The sequence below is a fragment of the Erinaceus europaeus genome, chromosome 9 (assembly GCF_950295315.1).
Source record: "Erinaceus europaeus chromosome 9, mEriEur2.1, whole genome shotgun sequence".
Lineage (NCBI taxonomy): Eukaryota > Metazoa > Chordata > Mammalia > Eulipotyphla > Erinaceidae > Erinaceus > Erinaceus europaeus.
The window spans coordinates 89,207,428-89,226,165 of NC_080170.1; the positions used below are offsets into that span (position 1 = coordinate 89,207,428).

Sequence of the window (18,738 nt, forward strand, 5' to 3'; positions counted from 1 at the left end):
AGAGAGGGGGAAGGTAGAGAGGGGGAGAGAAAGACAGACACCTGCAGATCTGCTTCACTGCTTGTGAAGTGACTCCCCTGCAGGTGGGGAGCCAGGGGCTAGAACTGTGATTCTTAACGCTGGTCCTTGCACTTTGCTCCACCTGCGCTTAACCCCGCTACTGCCCGACTCCCAAGTGGACTGTATTTTTTAAAAAGGCAAGTAGTTGTGTTTTCCAGTACTAGTTGTATACTTCCAGGAAGTGATACTTAAATATTAGTTCTCCATATGAGTTGGTCACATCTTTAATCTAAGATGTTATGGGAAATTTATTATGGATTTGAAAAACAAATAACGTGGCATATGAATTTACTTGAACAAAGAGAATAGCTTGGTTTCTTTAACAACTAGTATGTTCATTAGTAGACTATAGTGCCACTATACGAACCTGAAACCTAGCAGATAATGTAAATAAATATGTAAAACAATTGGTGAAAGAATTATCGCTGTTGGGTCTGGATGGTGGCACACCTGGCTGAGCACACATGTTACAATGCTCAAGGACCCAAATTCGAGCCCCCAGCCCCCACCTGCAGGGAGAAAGCTTTGCAAATGGTGCAGGTTTCTCTGTCTTTCTCCTTTTCTGCCATCCCCTTCCCTCTCAATTCTGGCTGTCTCAATCCAATAAATAAAGGTGATAAAAATAAATAAAACTGATGGTGGGAACTGTATGAATTTGTTATCCCTATTATTTTACAATCTTGTTAATCACTATTAAATCACTAACAGAAAAGGGGGTTTGGGCAGTTGCACACTGGGTTATGTGAACATAGTGAGAAGTGCAAGGACCACGCAAAGATCCAGGTTGGAGCCTCCAGCTCCCCATCTGCAGGGGTGTCGCTTTTCAAGTGGTGAAGCAGGTCTGTGGGTGTTTATCTTTTTCTTCCCCTCTATCTTCCCCTACCCTCTCAATTTCTCTCAGTAATAGGAGAGAAATTAAAAAAAAATTATTTAAAAAAAAAGTGGCTGCAGGAGCAGTGGATTCATAGTGCAGGCACTGAGCCCTACCAGTAACCCTGGAGGCAAAAATAAATAAATAAAAAGGAGAGAGAGAGAGATAGATTAGGGCTAGAAAGCAGGATTAGGGAAGGGAATAGCTTCTAATCTTGAAGAAAATATAAAAATACAATTAACTGTTTATCCCGCTGATCTGACCCAGGGCGCCCATATATTTTGTATTTAGTACAGGAACCTGTACAATCTCCAAGTCCTTGTCAGTCTGAGCTCGCAGTTCATGGTCAAGCTGGGAACATTCTAGGCTGCACTGATTTCAGGACCAGTCTACTTCAACTGGCAGAGTAGAATTAAAGCCTTCCTGGGGAGAGTGGGGCAGTCCTGGAGAGGCCCACAAGGGGGCTTATGATGACATTCCTGATAGAAGTGACTAGTGATGTTAGATTAATTAGAGGTTCTAGGACCATATTATCTGTGGGAATCTAAGGATTCCATGACTAGAGCCCCAGATGATGGGGTGGCTTAGTATTGACCAAAAATGCCTTCATTAAATGAGTTAGTCTTTTGCCTTTATCCAGCTTTTGTATTACTTTTATCTGACAAGTTTAGACTTTCTTCCAGTTGTTAAAGCAATGAGTGTCATTTATTTTATCCAAATTGTTATTAGGTTTATGGGGTCTGGCCTCAGGTCGACTTTTGTTTCTTTCTCTAGTCTCAGATTTACAATTTTTATATTAATGCAGTGGGATGTTTATTAATTTATGTTGTAGAATTTACATGACAATTTCAAAAGTGTATATTCCATTGTGGGATATTGGGAATGTATATATATTTACACTTACTTATATGATAGGACAGAGAGAAATTGAGAGGGAAAAAGGAGAAAGACACCTGTAGCATTGTTTCACACCTCATGAAGCTTCTCCCCTGCATGTGGGAACCAGAGACTTGAACCTAGGTCTTTGAGCGTGGTAACGTGTGCTCACCTAGGTGTGTCATTGCTCAACCCCAGCCAAAAATAAGTAAATGTATTTTTTATAAATGGTATATATGATTTTTATGGGGGAAGATTAAAGATGAGGTGTTTTATTACAATACACACACACACACACACACATATATATATATATACATCAGTGTTTAAATCTGAATTTTTATATACCACAGTGTTGCCTATGATTCTCAAAGCAGCGAACAATTTTTTCAGTGTTCTGTAGAAGATGTATTTCAGTAACATGAACATCTTTCCAGAAAGCTCCTCCTGAGAATTACTATTTTATTGAATGGGTTAATGCTTTACAGTGTAGTTATTGATACATAAATTCGATTTCATTATGTATCAAGACCACACTGTTCTCTTTCACCCTTCTCTCTCCTCCCAAGTTCTTTGTTCTGATGCATTACACCAGAGAATTAGTTTTGAAGGACACATAACTTTTCTGTTTGTCACCATACACTAGACACACCCTCAGTATTTTTCTTTGTTTTTAATTTTTTTTGGTATTATCTTTATTTACTGGACAGTCAGAAATTGAGAGAGAAAAGGGGGATAGAGAGGGAAAGAGAGAGACACCTGCATATCTTAGCATTGTAAATAATGCTGCAATAAGTATTGTGATGCATATTTGAGCTAATGAATTCATAATCTTCAGCCACTTGCCCCAAGTTGGGGTTGCTAGTGATATGGTAGTTCCAGATTTAATTTTTCAAAGAAGCTCTGTATTGTTTCCCGAAACAGTTGCACCAGTATACTTTCCCACCAACAGTGCATGAGGATTCCTTTTCCTCTACACCCTCACCTGCTGCTAGGCTCTTTGATACTGTCTATCCTCTAAGAGATGTAAGAATCTCTTTCTAGTTTTGATTTGCATTTCCCTAATAAATGATAGTGGTATTTTTTCATGTACCTGTATATCTTTATCTAGTCATAGTTGTGTCCCTGCACCTTCCTCCCCACCCCTACCCCAGGATTGTTTTATTTTATTTTTGAACATTGCATATCTTACACCTTATCGTGCCTATTGGGCAACTATTTTCTCTGGCTTTCCATACTGCTGATATATTTTCTTGCTGTGCAGAAATTTCTTTATCTAATATAATCCCTGTTGTTTACCTTTGTTTTCATTTCCCATTTCATTACCTTTGTTTTCATTGAAATTGATTCCCCCGATAGTGATTTAGTAGAATATAACACCTTTATTTTCTTCTGTGCCATTTGACTTACGGTCTTGAATTCATATTGTCTGTAATACATTTTCAGTTTATTTTTGTGTGTGGAATTAAAAGAATGATCTGGGGTTGGTTTGTTTTCATGTGACTGTTCAGTTTCCCCAACACTATTTGTTGATAGATTTTTCCTTTCTTCATTTGTTTTCAGATTTAAGAATCAGTATGTGTGTGGGTTTATTTCTAGGCATTCAATTCTGTTTCATTGATCTGTATCATATTATATACTTTGTAATAAAGTTTGAAGCCACTTTACACTATACCTTTATTTTTTTTCTCTAAAGATTGGTAAGCTATATGGTGTCCAGGCCAGTGGCTTCAGATAAGCTTAGTATTAAAATAGAAACAGTATTTAAAAATGTCCCCAAAACCAAAAGTTCTAAAATATACTGCTTTACTAGTTCTGTCAAGCCTTATATTAAAGAACTTGCGGGAGTCGGGTGGTAGCGCAGCAGGTTGAGCACATGCGTGTAATGAAGCGCAAGGACCAGCCTAAGAACCGGGTTCAAGCCCCCAGCTCCTCACCTGCAGGGGAGTCGTTTTCGCAGGCAGTGAAATAGGTCTGCAGATGTCTTTCTCTCCCCCTCTCTATCTTCCCCTCCTCTCTCCATTTCTCTGTCCTATCCAACAACGAACAACATCAACAAAAACAATAATTACAACAACAATAAAAAGGGCAACAAAAAGGAAAATAATTTTAAATAATCATTTCAGAATATAGTTTTTAGATTAACAGTCATGAAAAGAGTATAGTGTTCCCAGTTTCCCTTATTAGTATAACTTGTGTTTAATGTGGTATGCAATTTTTAAATATATTTTACTTATTTATTATTGGATAGAGACAGAGAGAAATTGAGAGGGGAGGGGAAGATACAGAGAGACAGAAAGACACCTGCAGCCCTGCTTCACCACTCATGAAGCATTCCCCCTGCAGGTGGGGACCAGGACCAGGGCCTTGAATCCAGCTCTTTGCGCGCTGTAGTGTGTGCAGTTAACCAAGTGGACCACTGCCTGACCCCAGTGTGGTATGCTAGTAAGAAAATGAGAAGGGGGTAGAGGTAGATAGCATAATGGTTATGCAAAGAGACTCATGCCTGAAGCTCCAATGTCCCAGGCTCAGTCCCCCTGGCATACCACCATAAACTAGAGCTGAGCTGTGCTTTGGCTAAATAAAAAAGAAAGAAAATGAGAAGAACTGAGTGGTCTGGAGTTTTTATTATTATTTTGTAAATGAAAAAGGACTACCAACATAACTGCTTCAAAGCTACCTGTAGCTTTGCCACATATGCAACCCATATTCAAGGCTGGCCCCTACCATACTGGGGGAAGCTTTGATACTGAAGTATATTTTCTGTTTTGTCTTTAAAAATCAGCCCAGGAGAGTTGGGCGGTAGCGCAGCAGGTTAAGCGCACGTGGCGCAAAGCTCAAGGACCAGCGTAAGAATCCCGGTTTGAGTCCCTGGCTCCCCACCTGCAGGGGAGTCGCTTCACAGGCGGTGAAGCAGGTCTGCAGGTGTCTCTCTTTCTCTCCCCCTTTCTGTCTTCCCCTCTTCTCTCCATTTCTCTGTCTTATCCAACACGGACGACATCAATAATAATTACTACAACAATAAGACAATAAGGGCAACAAAAGGGAATAAATATAATAAATTTTTTTAAAAAATCAGTCCAGACTGGTAAGGACAAAAAAAATAATAACTAAAAAATTGAAAGATGCATCACGGGTTGGGAGAAAACAGTTTCAAGTTACATATTGGATAAAGAAATATATCTGGAATAATTAACTGTTATTAAAATTTAACGATCCATATTAAAGAGAATTCTAATTCATCTAAAACTTCTAGACTTATTCCCAGGTAACTTTTATGCCCATCCATGACTTGGAGACCACAGGTTCTATCCTAGGTTAAGTCCATGCTATTACCATAGTCCAGGGCTGAGCATTGGTCTGGTTTAAAAAAATGTTCAAGGTTGAGAGGTAACTCACATGGTAGAGCTTACACTTTACTATGTGTGGAGTTGCATTGGTATCCCTAGTCACCACGTCTTGAGTGCACCATGCAGAAGTAGAGCTTCAGAAGTGGTGGTGTGGCTTTCTTTTCTTTCTGTGGCTCTCTCACCCTATTTGGAAAGAAAATAAAAGAATAAGAGTTGGCAGGGAGTAGTCGTAGGATTTGCATAGCTGAGGCCTTCTGGTAGCAACAGGAAAAAAAGTGTTGGGGCTGTGGAGAAACTGGAACCTTTGCACATCGCTGATGGAAATATACATAGTGCAGCCACTTTGGAAAACAGCCATTAGTTTCCTACCACTGCTATAGAAAGTTATTACAAAAATGGTTTAAAACAGCACAATTCTGTTCTTTCCTTGGTTTTTGAGATCAAAAGTCCAAAATGGGTTTCAGTGGGTTAAAATCAAGGTTCTTGGTAGGTGTGGTTTTAAATACTATCATTCACAAAATTCTTACCTTATTTTAGAATAGGGTCTTTTCAGATATAATTAAGATGAAGTCAGATTCTACCACTGGTAACCCTAAATCTAGTGGCTAATTATCCTATGGTGGTGCTGGTATGGTAACCCTAAATCTAGTGGCTAATTATCCTATGGTGGTGCTGGTATCATCTTTTTTTTTTTTTTTTTTACCAACACTAGGTATCATCAGTCTTTTTAATTAGTAATGTCTTTAAATTTTTCAAAACTTGGGTTAGGGGTAGATAGCATAATGGTTATGCAAACAGACTCTCGTGCCTGAGGCTCCAAGATCCTAGGTTCAATCCCTGCACCACCATAAACCAGAGCTATGCAGTGTTCCGGTTAAGAAAATATTTTTTTAACTTTTTTTTAAATATTTATTTATTCCTTTTTGTTGCCTTTGTTGTTTTATTATTGCAGTCATTGGATAGGAAAGAGAAATGGAGAGAGGGGAGAGAAAGATAGACACCTGCAGACCTGCTTCACCGCCTGTGAAGCGACTCCCCTGCAGGTGGGGAGCCAGGGACTCGAACCATGATCCTTATGCTGGTCCTTGTGCTTTGCACCACGTGTGCTTAACCCACTATGCTACTGCCCAATTTTTTTAAACTTTAAACTATAGAGCATCTTTGGACACTCATATAGAATATTATGTCTTAATAATTGTTGTTTACTTTATTTGTCCTGTAATATATATATATATATATATATATATAAAAAATTGCATAAAATCTGTAGGTTGAATTTGAATCAAATAACTAGCAAAAGATGCTTATAAATAATAATCTTCATAGGAATAAAATCATTTTGAAAGGGTTGATTTATCAAACATTGGTAGACTTGGTACCCTTTTAATATATTCATCTTAACAAATGAAACTAAATATGTGTGTGTGTGTGTGTGTGTGTGTGTGTGTGTGTGTGTGTGTGTGTGTGTGTATTTAAGCTAATTATATTTTATTGAGTACATTTTGGTTTGTTCCAGTAGCCGGATCGAGCTGGGAGATGTGACACCACACAATATTAAACAGTTAAAGAGATTAAACCAGGTCATCTTTCCAGTCAGCTACAATGACAAGTTCTACAAGGATGTGCTGGAGGTTGGCGAACTAGCAAAACTTGGTATGGCTCTGTTCCTCTATTTATTTTGTCTATGCCAGGGCTTCCCTGCTCTGGGCCTACTACTATTTTTTTTTCCCCCAGATAGAGACAGGGAGAAAGGGAAAGATACCCATCATAGCACTGAAAGTTCCTTCAGTGCAGTGGGGACCAAACTCACTTCCTTTCACTCATTAATTCATATTCTCGACCCCTACTTTATAATGTAATCTTACTTTACAAATGATGGGCATGGGATGATGAGGAGATCTAGGCTCTGAAAAAAAAAAAAACTCATTGAATGAAAATAAAATATTTAAATTTTAAAGGAAATGCTCGGGCTGAGAAATGTCTCACTAATTTGTGCACATTACCATGCACAAGAATCTGGGTTTAAGTCCCTAGCTCCCACTTGGAGGAACAACATTTCACGAGTACTGAAGAAGTGTTGCAGGTATCTTTATCTTCCCCTTCTCAGTTTCTCTCCATCAAATTAAAGAAGGGAAAATAAATAAAAGGAAATGCTAACAAATATCTTTAGTATGTGCCTGTGCTTTTATAGAACTTTCAAGGAGACTGATTACATTTTTTAAAATTTTTTATTTTGCCCCCCCCCTTTTGTTGTCCTTGTTTTATTGTTGTTATTGATGTCATCGTTGTTGGCTGGGACATAGAGAAATGGAGAGAGGTGGAGAGAAAGATAGACACCTGCAGACCTGCATTACCACTTGAAGCAACTCCTCTGCAGGTGGGGAGCCCCGGGGGCTTGAACTGTGATCCTTACACTGGTCCTTGGCACTTTACGACATGTGCAGTTAACCTGCTGTATTATGGCCTGACCTGGAGATTGTAATTTCATACAATAGTATATGGGGCACAAGCCTATTAATACTCAGAAACGATGATACCAATCATTTAGCTCTTGAAGAAATGCATATATTCAGTAGTATATTTTGTCTGTTAAACTTTTCATCTTTATTTTTCCATGGCAGCCTATTTCAATGATATTGCAGTAGGTGCGGTATGCTGTAGGGTGGATCATTCACAGAATCAAAAGAGACTTTACATCATGACTTTAGGATGTTTGGCGCCATACCGGAGACTAGGGATAGGTAAAGTATTTTTTGTTTTGTTTTACTGTATCTAAACCAAACCATTTCTACTAGGAATACTGTGGAAGGGTTACTGAATATATAAGGTTAAAAAAATAATAATGAGCTTGTTGACATTTCTGTTAAAAGCAAAACGAAGATAATTTTGTTAAATTATGAAACCTGGGGATTTAGACATATAACTTGGTGCCCTTAATAGGCTTAAGCTATTTCCCTAGTCCCTCTGTTAGCAGTTTTAAACAATGTAGGTAGTGCAGAAAGAACATAAATTCTGTTTATTTTTTAAAAGATTTTACTTATATTTGAATAAGAAGGATTAGACACTCAATTCTGCTTTAGTTCTGACAAGTACTAGGGATTGAACCTGAGACCTTATAGCCTCAGGCATGAAAATCTTTTACATAACCATCATGCTTCCTCCCTAGCCCATGAAACAAGATTTTAAGTTCACTATTAAGGGACTCAATTTTTTTTTTTTTAAGATTTTATTTATTAATGAGAAAAATAGGAGGAGAGAGAAAGAACCAGACATCGCTCTGGTACATGTGCTGCCAGGGATCAAGCTCAGGACCTCGTGCTTGAGAGTCCAAAGCTTTATCACTGCACCATCATCTCCCGGACCACGGGACTCAATAAGTTTAAGATACAATTTGATGCATAATTTAAAGGCTTTTTCTGACATTACTTTTTGTCTTGTTGGTAGGAACTAAAATGCTAAATCATGTCTTAAACATCTGTGAAAAAGACGGCACTTTTGACAACATTTATCTGTAAGTAAAGTATTATTATGTTCTTACCTTTTTTTTTTTTTTTTATCTCCAGAGTTATATTAGTGATTAGGGGCCTGCACTATGAATCCACTACTCCTGTGGCCATTTTACCCCCAGTAGGACAGAGAGAAATTGAGAGAGGAGGGGAAAATAGGGAGAAAGACACCTGCAGACCTGCTTGACAGCTTGTGAAGACACACACACACACACACACACACACACACACACACACACACACACACACACACACACACACACACACACACACACACACACACACACACGGGGAGCCAGAAGCTCCAACCAGGATCCTTGCACTTTGTACTAGGTGCGACAATGCCTGCTAGCCTCCTTATGTTATCTAGACAGCTTAATGACTATAGAAATCTGTACTGGAAACTTTTAAAACTTGGTCGCTTATTTTATTGTTTCTTCGGACATACCAAGGAATTAAAAATTTATTATAATGCTGAGGAGGAGAGCAAGCCACTACCACTGGCATATTTGATGCAGTAGACAAAGCTCGGCCTCAAGCAAGTTTGCTCTTTCACCTTGGAATACAAGTTGCAAAGTAACAGTGATAAAGCCAAGATTAAGGGAGTCTGGCAGTAGTGCAACGGGTTAAGCACACGTGGCGTAAAGCGCAAGGACTGGTATAAGGATCCCAGTTCGAGCCCCTGACTCCCTACCTGCAGGGGAATCGCTACACAAAAGGTGAAACAGGTCTGCAGGTGTCTCTCTTTCTCTCCCCCTCTCTGTCTTCCCCTCCTCTCTCCATTTCTCTGTCCTGTTCAACAACGAGGACATCAATAACAACAACAATAATAACTACAACAGTAAAACACCAAGGGCAGCAAAAGGGAATAAATAAATATTAAAAGAAAAAAAGCCAAGATTAAAACTAGTCTTTGGGGGCCAGGTGGTAGCACACCTGGTGAGCACACATGTTAAAATGCTCAAGAATCCAGATCGAGCCCCCAGGCAGGTTGGTGTATGTGTTTCCCTCTCTCCCTCTCCCTCCCTGTTGCCCCCTCTCCTTGATTTCTGGCTGCCTCTAATAATAAAGATAATAAAATTTACATTAAAAATATTTCAGCCATTGGGCTTAAAGAACTGATACTTTTCACATGCCCAACAACTTGTGGTGTGTTTTGTTCAGAACCTTGAATGATACCTTCATTTGTAATAGAGTTTACTCACTGAAATTATATATAGCTGTTGGTATATACTTGGATCTTAAGAGCCCTTAGATTGAGCCAAGGTTAACATCACAGCTATAAGTTGTTTTATAGTATATATTAAGATATATATATTGATTATTTTATTTAAAATAGATTCTCATTTTCAGCTTAACAGTGAAAGGTTAAATTACATAATGCTATTTTGCATAAACACCCTTGTTTATATTCAAAATGTGGTATGACAACAGGATGATATGTTTAGACATTTGAGACCCACTTTTTAATTTTTACTACTTTTTTCATGCATTAATATGATCTTTGAATCATCCCTCCTTTTTAATTAAAAGAATCTTCTCTTTGCAATTAAAAATGAATGCTAGGATAATAACTACTACACTATTCCTGAGTCCCCTAATCTTACCCAGTTGCCTTGCAAATGTAACAATTAGGTTTAAAAATGGTAGGTTTTTCAGGAAATGGTTTTTCTTAAGTGAATATCTAATATCAGTTGATATTTTGTAACCAATCTTTGTAAGTTAACTATGAAGAAAATCTAACAGATTTTTGCAGTTCTGATCAATATTTTGAGAATAAGGAAAGACTCATGAATCTCTTCTCTCCCCCCCCCCCCCCTTCTCATATCTCAGGCATGTCCAGATCAGCAATGAGTCAGCAATTGACTTCTACAGGAAGTTTGGCTTTGAGATAATTGAGACAAAGAAGAACTACTATAAGAGGATAGAGCCTGCAGATGCTCATGTGCTGCAGAAAAACCTCAAAGTCCCTTCTGGCCAGAATGCAGATGTGCAAAAGACAGACAACTGAACAAATTACAAATGAACTTTCTTGCACTTGCTTGTCGCCAAATAAAAGAGAGGCCCATTGATTTCCCCTTCCCCTTTCTTTTTAAACTCTTGTTATTCCTGTTTTCTTTCCTTTAAAAAAATTACTTTCAAGGACTTTTAAAATTAATCATGTTTGCATTGTTTTAGTTCTCTCTCTCTTTTTTTTTTTAGTGTGTGAAGTGGGTTAGAGTATAGGAAGAAGGTATAAATCTGTTAAATTTCACATTTAAGATGTGTGCCCCATAAGTTTGGGTATCATTTTTCATATTTTTTGCTTTTTCTTTCATTTCCTTTCACACTGAAGGGCAGAGCCTACAAAATATTGTATATTTCAAAGGACAAAAAGCAGCAGCAGCAATATCTTGTAAGTCATTGACAAGTTTAGTATTTGTGGTACTTTGGGTTTCTAAAGACCGGGATACTAATCCCTAGACATTGCCTTTACTCCACCTTTTGTCCTTCCTGTCTCAGGAATTGGACTGTTGTTATCTTTGTAGCAAGTACTAAGTGTTTTTGGTTTTACAAGCATTTATTTCTTTGTCTCACAGTGGTTGATGAGTGGAACTGTTTGGATAGGCAGTGTTATACTTTGATCTTGGTATTTGAGTTAAACTCCTTTTTGCTAGTGAGTGGGCTGGTTCTTAGCAGGTTTATTTTTCCTGCTGTTGATTATTAGTGACATCAGCTTTTAGAGTGTGAACTGGTGAGATTGATTTATGTTAATATCCCAGCTAGAAATAATGGCCTTTAACTGACTTTCAAGAGGTCTGTTGTGATTTCTTTTTTCCGTTTTATTCTGTAAAACCACCATAGTTTAACTTTTAAAATAGATTCGATGTCCTTATAGGTCAATACCCTAAATAAACCTGGAGCAGGTGTTGTCTTTTGGACATATTAAAAATACCTAAAAGGAGAAAAGGAGACTTAGGTGGACTTGTGGCATAATAAATGCATTTGATGTCAGCTAACGTAGGCTGCTAAAAATGTAGCCACTGAGTATTTGATTATATAGGAGAGAATATCTAGACAGTATTTTTGAGAATAATATAGCTGTGCTATTGCTTATCTGTTGGAGAACATCCCAGGTTTGCTTACATTTTGTGCCTATGATGTTGTGTTTATGGATTTGGGGAAGGGGAAATTGTTGAACATATTGCTTCTATTCTTAGAAAATAGAAGTCTAGAAGTGTTACTAGCATATATGTCACTGTGACCTCCTCTGCTGATAGGACTAGTTTATGCCAGATCATTTTCTGATATATAGAGTGGCTTTGATGGGTTGTTAACTTTTTGTAAGATAGGAGACATCTAAGATTTTCTTGTTTTCCTCCATAGTCCATCTCCAATACTTAATTTTTAGATTTCCAATACTGGTGGCTCTAGAAATATTCTCATTAGACATTAAAACATTGCACAGAGATTGGTTTTTCTGTCATTTGACTTTAAGAAAAAAGTTTATTCATAACATTGCTCTCAAGTGAAATTCTAGTTTAAAAACTTCAACAAGTGTGTTAAATGACAAAATTTAGTTTATACAGTGTTTATGCACATCTTAGAAGCTCTTATTTGAGAATGTGAAACTACAAAGTACAGTAGACTTCAACAGTCTTAGTTGAGTGCCAAGAATAATACAGAAAAGGAAGATAATTAAAGAATGGGTTCATAGGGCTCTAATCTTAAAATAGAAACATAGAGCATACAGGTTTCTTGAATATCAGTACCTTAAGTAATCCAAATCTAAGCTTAGAAGAAAAGTTTAGCATTAAGCACCTTTACCTATACAGATAAGTTTCAGCTTGCTCTTGCCAAGAGAAGAGTGCATGGGTTACAGAGGGCATAATTAGTTTGAGAAGTTCTGCCTTTTTGTAAACTTCCAAATATCAAAATAGATTTTGATATATAAATGAGTTTTCTGATAAGACACTGCCTCTATTTCTATAACCATTTCTCCTGGACTATCTAATCAGTCCTATGAATGTATCCCTACATGTGGTTATTAAAAACCGAATTAGCTGCCTCATGATAATTGAGTACATGTTATATACGGAGGGAAAAATAATTAAAGTTTGAATTGAGTGTGTAGGCTCTCTGTCATAGTTTCTTTTTCCACACGTCAGTGATTTAAACTAAACTGTAAATGTTTGTAAATGGTTAATCCTACATCAACCTTGTATTAAAATAATTCCATCCAATTATGGAAGAGGAGGATATAGAAGAAGTAGAAGTTGGATAGTAATTCATATGCCTTTATGTCAGTAAAAAACAAATTTGTCTCATGTTGAATTGGACATGTGATAAAAATTATCATTGAGGTCAAACAATTTAATTAGCTGAAAGATCAAAGGATATCCATCAGTTTTCGGGATAGTTTTTACTGTGGGATGAATAGGTAAAAATTATACAGTATGGTAATTGTATTTAGCCTCTAAAGAAAAGACTGCAGAGAAATCTATGCAATATAAAATTTGTTTAGACTAGTTTTCATTTGGAGAAAGAAGTCCTGAAATATTTCCAAGCAGTTTACTCACCAATTGAAAGTCCTCCAAAAACAGAACTATTGGGAAACCATGGTGTATAGGGTGGAAAGGAAAAGCTCCCTCAGTTTTTTGGAGGGAATAACTTTAAAAATACTTAAATGGCTATGTTTACTTGGTGCAGTTAAGAATTAAACTTTTTGATTTTAATTAACATTGCTGTTACATCTGAAATAAACTATGTGATGTTCTGGTAGTAATCTGTAATGTCTGATAAATGTCAAATTCAAAACACTGCGTTATGTGGAGTTCTGAGATCACCTGTCTTTTTTCTTGTTTGTTTTTGTTTTATTGGGGAAAGAATGATTTATAGGACAGTTGTCATATGGTATAGTCTCTCATCCTTCCATGATGGTTCGTAAACACCTTTGGGTCCCAAGTGCCCACTGAGAGCCACTCCCCTCCCCCTCCCCCCACGTTACCCCTGTGCTTGTTTGCTCTTACATATACTGTTTTATCTACTTTCACTTTTAAGATGTAATTTTAAAAAAACAAAGTAGGTGGGGAGCTGGATGGTAACGCAGCAGGTTAAGCACAAGAGCCAGGCTGAGGATCCCTGTTTGAGCCCCCAGTTCCCCACTTGTAGGGGATCGCTTCACACTTCACAAGTGGTGAAGCAGTTCTGCAGGTGTCTATCTTTCTCTCCTCTCTGTATTCCCCATCTCACCCCATTTCTCTCTGTCCTATCCAACAATAACTACAAGGGCAACAAAATGGGGAAAATGGCCTCCAGGAGCAGTGGATTCAGGCTGCTGGCACTGAGCCGAGCCCCAGCAGTAACCTGGAGGCCAGAAAAACGTAGGCAAGGGAGTTCGGCGGTGGTGCGATGGGTTAAGCGCACGTGGCGCAAAGCCCAAGAACCCGCTTAAGGATCCAGGTTCCAGCCCTGGCTCCCCACCTGCAGGGGAGTCGCTTCACAGGTAGTGAAGCAAGTCTGCAGGTGTCTGTCTTTCTCTCCCCTTCGCTGTCTTTCCCTTCTCTCGCCATTTCTCTCTGTCCTATCCAACAACAATGACATCAATAACCACAACAATGTTAAACAAGGGCAACAAAAGGGAAAAAAAATAAAATGTTTTAAAAAAATTTTTTTTAATTGTTGCAAAAAAAATTTTTAAAAGTAGGCAAAATATTTAATCAGTTAAAATATTTAACTTCCTAATTCAGACCCCAAATTGAAACTTGCTAGAAATACTGCTGAGTATATTGCAGTCCAGCTCTAATGAAAGAAAAAAGTAGTTCAACTGTTACAATGCTGGTATCATATATATATATATATCTCCCTTTTTTTAATCTCACAGGACAAAGAGGATGGGGGATGGAGAGGGAAAGACACCTGCAGAGCTGTGTCCACAGTAGTAAGGAAGGAGGTTAGTAGTTGAGCTTGAAATTTCTCAGTTTGTTATGAACATACGTTTTTTTATAAAGCATACAGAAATTTTAAAAGTTTTGTCCTTAGGGAATGAGACATATAGAGTGCTTGCCTTACTGTTATAAGGCCCTGGGTTCAAGCTCTGGGACCAGGATAAGCTCCAGGGTAAGTGCTGTGGTGTCTTTCAAAGAGAAAGAGAACCTGGGAGTGATGTTTTACTTGTGTGGGGCCCAGTAACACACAGACACACAACAGTAGTGATCTTTGTTTAATTTATCATAGTTATGGTAGCATAGTATCCCCAAAATTAGCAGTTAAAGTAATATGTTTGGTTCTTACAAGTTCTGATTTAGGAATCCTTGAGCCAGTCCTTGCACTCTGTGCCATGTGCGCTTAACCCACAAACTACTCCTTACCACCCTGCCCCCAGGAATCCTAAGAATCCCAAGTTAAGAGCTGGTTAGGGAGTCAGGCGGTAGCACAGTGGGTTAAGCGCACGTGGCACAAAGCTCAAGGACCGGCGTAAGGATCCTGGTTTGAGCCCCCGGCTCCCCACCTGCAGGGGAGTCGCTTCACAGGCGGTAAAGCAGGTCTGCAGGTGCCTGTCTTTCTCTCCCCCTCTCTGTCTTCCCCTCCTCTCTTGATTTCTCTCTGTCCTATCCAACAACAACTATATCAATAACTACAACAATAATGACTACAACAAACAAAACAAGGGAAACAAAAGGGAAAATAAATAAATATAAAAAGATAACTATAAAAAAAGAGCTGGTTAGGGGGAGCTCAGTGAATTACAGTGAAACTTAATTGACCGTGATTGGAAAAGTTTTTTTCTTTATTTACTTAGTGGATAGACACAGTCAAAAATCAAGAGGGCAGGGAAAGATAGACAATTGGCAGCACTGCTTCACCACTTGCAAAGCTTTCCCCCATACAAGTGGGGACCACGGGATTGAACCTGGGTCCTTGTGCATTGCTCAGCACCTGGGCCAGAAAAGTCATTTTTTAAAAAAATATTCCTTTTTGTTGCCCTTGTTGTTTTATTGTTGTAGTCATTATTGATGTTGTTGGATAGGACAGAGAGAAATGGAGAGAGTGGGGGAAGACGGGGAGAGAAAGACACCTGCAGATCTGCTTCACCACTTGTAAAGCAACTCCCCTGCAGGTGAGGAGCCTGGGGCTCGAACCGGGATCCTTGCGCTTTGCTCCACCTGCGCTTAACATGCTGTGCTGCAACCCAACTCCCAGAAAAGTTGTTTCTAAGATGGACCTACAGGAACTTGCTTACTTTGTGAGTGTATAGAGCTGACAAGTGGCAACTAGCTTCTCCCAGAACAAGTGACCCAGGAGAATTAATGGGTCACTTTTATGATTTAGCATCAAAAATTACACTATGGTTGCTTCTGCTTGTTGGTCACAAAGTCCACCCATTAATACTAGTCAGCTACAGTGTTTAAGGAAATCAACTATGTGAGGAATACATGGAGTCTGTGAGCCTTCCCTCTAGAAAACATTACCAAGTACCTGGGGGAAATGTTAGATTTCTGTTTACAAATGAAACAGAGTTGGAAAGATTTTTTTTCTTTAAGAGCTCATTTTTTAAAATATTTATTCCCTTTTGTTACCCTTGTTTTATTGTGGTTATTATTGTTGTTGATGATGTCGTTGTTGGATAGGACAGAGAAATGGAGATAGATGGGGCAGAGAAAGACACTTGCAGACCTGCTAAACCGCCTGTGATGTGACTTCCCTGCAGGTGGGGAGCCGGGGACTCAAACCGGGATCCATGCGCTGGTCCTTGTGCTTCGTTCGGGCCACCTGTGCTTAACCGCTGTGCTATCACCGGACTCCCAACAGCTCATTTTTTTCATTGACACCTGGGTTATGGCTGTGGCTTGTGTCTGCACTTAGAATCAATCATTCCCTGTTGCCATTTTTTTTCTTTTTCTCCCTTTTTACTTGGTACGACAGAAAACTTGAGGGGAGAGAGAGAGAGATGCAGTACTGCTTCAGGACTCAAGCTTTCCTGTAGTTGGGTAGCCTGGGACTTGAACCCAGGTCCTTGTGCATTGTAGCACTCACTCAACAGTTTTGCTCTTGTAGTTAGAATATATAGATCTGATATTTATTCACACATTTGGGTGATTTGAGCATTCTTGAGAAGTTGGAGATTGTGAGTAGGAATGATGAGTATATAAGAAATTTTTTCAAGGACAACTGGGGAGATTATAAAACGTCAATGCCTGAGGCATCCAGGTTAAATCTCCAGCACCACCATAGGCCAGAGCTAAGCAGTGCTCTGGTGAAAAAATAATAAGACTTTTGTGGTCAGGGAGGTGGTGCAGGGGATAAAGTATTAATTAGATTCCAAAGCATGAGGTCCTGAGTTTGATCCCCAACAGTACATGTACAAGGATGATGTCTGGCTCGCTCTCCTCTGTTTCTGATCATTAAATCTTTAACAAACTTTTCAAGGAATAGATCATGACAGAGGATCCTGAATTGGACTTATTTTCCCAGGAACTTCTTGTAACCTTATACTAAAGCCAAGCTCAAGTAGCAGCTAAATGGGAAAGGGAAGATTAAATCAAGATGCTTAAAACTAAGCTTCAGGACTGAGGAGATTTCATAAGGGTTGTGCAGAAAGACCTTCATACTAGAGGCGCACCAAAGGTTCCAGGTTTAACTCCCAGTGCCACCAGAGTTTAGCAAACTTTGGCAAATAAAAAGCTTCAAATTAAAGAGTGTCAAGCCTTAAGTAGCCTGTTTTATATTAATTTGTGATGGAAGCTTAAATCTAACATTTGGGAAGATGATCCTAATAAAGAGTTTTTTTGAGTTTTAAATTTAACTAGGTATCACTGATTTTCTGAAACTAATTTGCCATATAGCTGAGTTTCATCCCAATTTTACCCCCACACATACCCAATACACAAAATTTGGATTTATATTCTCAGTAACTGATCTAACAGTTTTTCCAGCCCTCATCTAATTTGTCTCCCCCCTCCCATTTTTATCCTAATCAACTCTTGATTTATAAAATTTTAATGGATATAATTCCACACCTTTCCCACCACCAGAATTCTGTATCCCCCTTCCATAGGAAACTGCATTGGTTCTCTCCCAAGATCACAGATATGGATTGGCTATTATTTCTATAGCTATCTATATATACATATATTTGTCCATTTTTCCTATGGTCCTACCTTCCTTTCTAAGTCACACCTACTATTTCTGAATTACCTTCCCCCCCTTTAAAAAGTTTTTTATCTTTATACTTAGATACCCCCCTAACCTACTTCCTATTACACATCCCTCACTCACTCCAAAGCTAACCTTATCAAAGCAAGGACTACAAAAGCTGAATAAGGGCAAGAGACTGGCATAGTTTAACAATGACAATTTAGTCACTATCAGGCCACCCCATCAGCTGGGGCCCTATTCGGGGAATCCTGAGATTCCCAAACAGACATGATGGGCCTAGACCTCGAATAAATCCCACTCTCCATTGTTACTGGTCATCTCTATCAGGAACAACAAATTAGACCCCTTTGTGAGCCTCCATAGTACCTTGCCCTCAACTTGAATCAACAACAGTAGAGAATAGAATGTTCCATACTCTGAAGGGAGGATAGACAACATACTCTATACTCCACCTGAGGAAGATGGGTCCTGATATTGGGGCAGCTTGGAACATTCCTACTCATGACCACAGAATGTGAGGTCAGATCTACAGAGATGCAGAGGTCACATTGGCTCCTAAGCTGGGCCCCCGATCACATCAAATTGATGGGGTTTATATACCTTTCCCATATTTAGGAGTTACTCTCTTCCCTGATCCAGCTTTCTAGCCCTTTTTCCACTGTTATTCCACTGCAGAATACTATACCCCAGTATGGTTCCATAGCCCCCATGTCCACTTGGTCGATTCCAAATTATATTCCTCCATGAGGATAATTTCTGGAACCATCCATTCCACCCCGGTTCCATGGCTGCCAGTTCTTAGCAGCATCGCCCCACCAAATATTCGTCGGGATGCGGCATCATCTAAGTTCATTTCCCACGTCTACACTCGACCGGACCTGCCAATATACGCGGATATCTTCGCCCACCCTGTCCAACGCTTGACGTCTCGTCATCC

The 18,738-nt window shown here is 38.9% G+C and overlaps 1 protein-coding gene across 2 annotated transcripts in view; it reads left to right on the forward strand.

Annotated features, from left to right (window-relative positions):
• The window catches only part of NAA50 (N-alpha-acetyltransferase 50, NatE catalytic subunit), a 28,547-nt gene extending 15,071 nt beyond the window's left edge, over nucleotides 1-13,476 (forward strand). The window contains exons 2-5 of one of the 2 annotated variants that reach the window (XM_016185260.2): nucleotides 6,677-6,810; nucleotides 7,779-7,898; nucleotides 8,602-8,668; nucleotides 10,497-13,476. In XM_016185260.2, the coding sequence (XP_016040746.1) occupies nucleotides 6,677-6,810; nucleotides 7,779-7,898; nucleotides 8,602-8,668; nucleotides 10,497-10,674 (499 nt within the window). In that variant the 3' untranslated portion in view covers nucleotides 10,675-13,476. Of the gene's footprint in view, nucleotides 1-6,673; nucleotides 6,811-7,778; nucleotides 7,899-8,601; nucleotides 8,669-10,496 lie in introns of both variants that reach the window. The other variant, XM_016185259.2, reaches the window with a different exon arrangement.
• The last annotated feature ends 5,262 nt before the right edge of the window (nucleotides 13,477-18,738 follow it).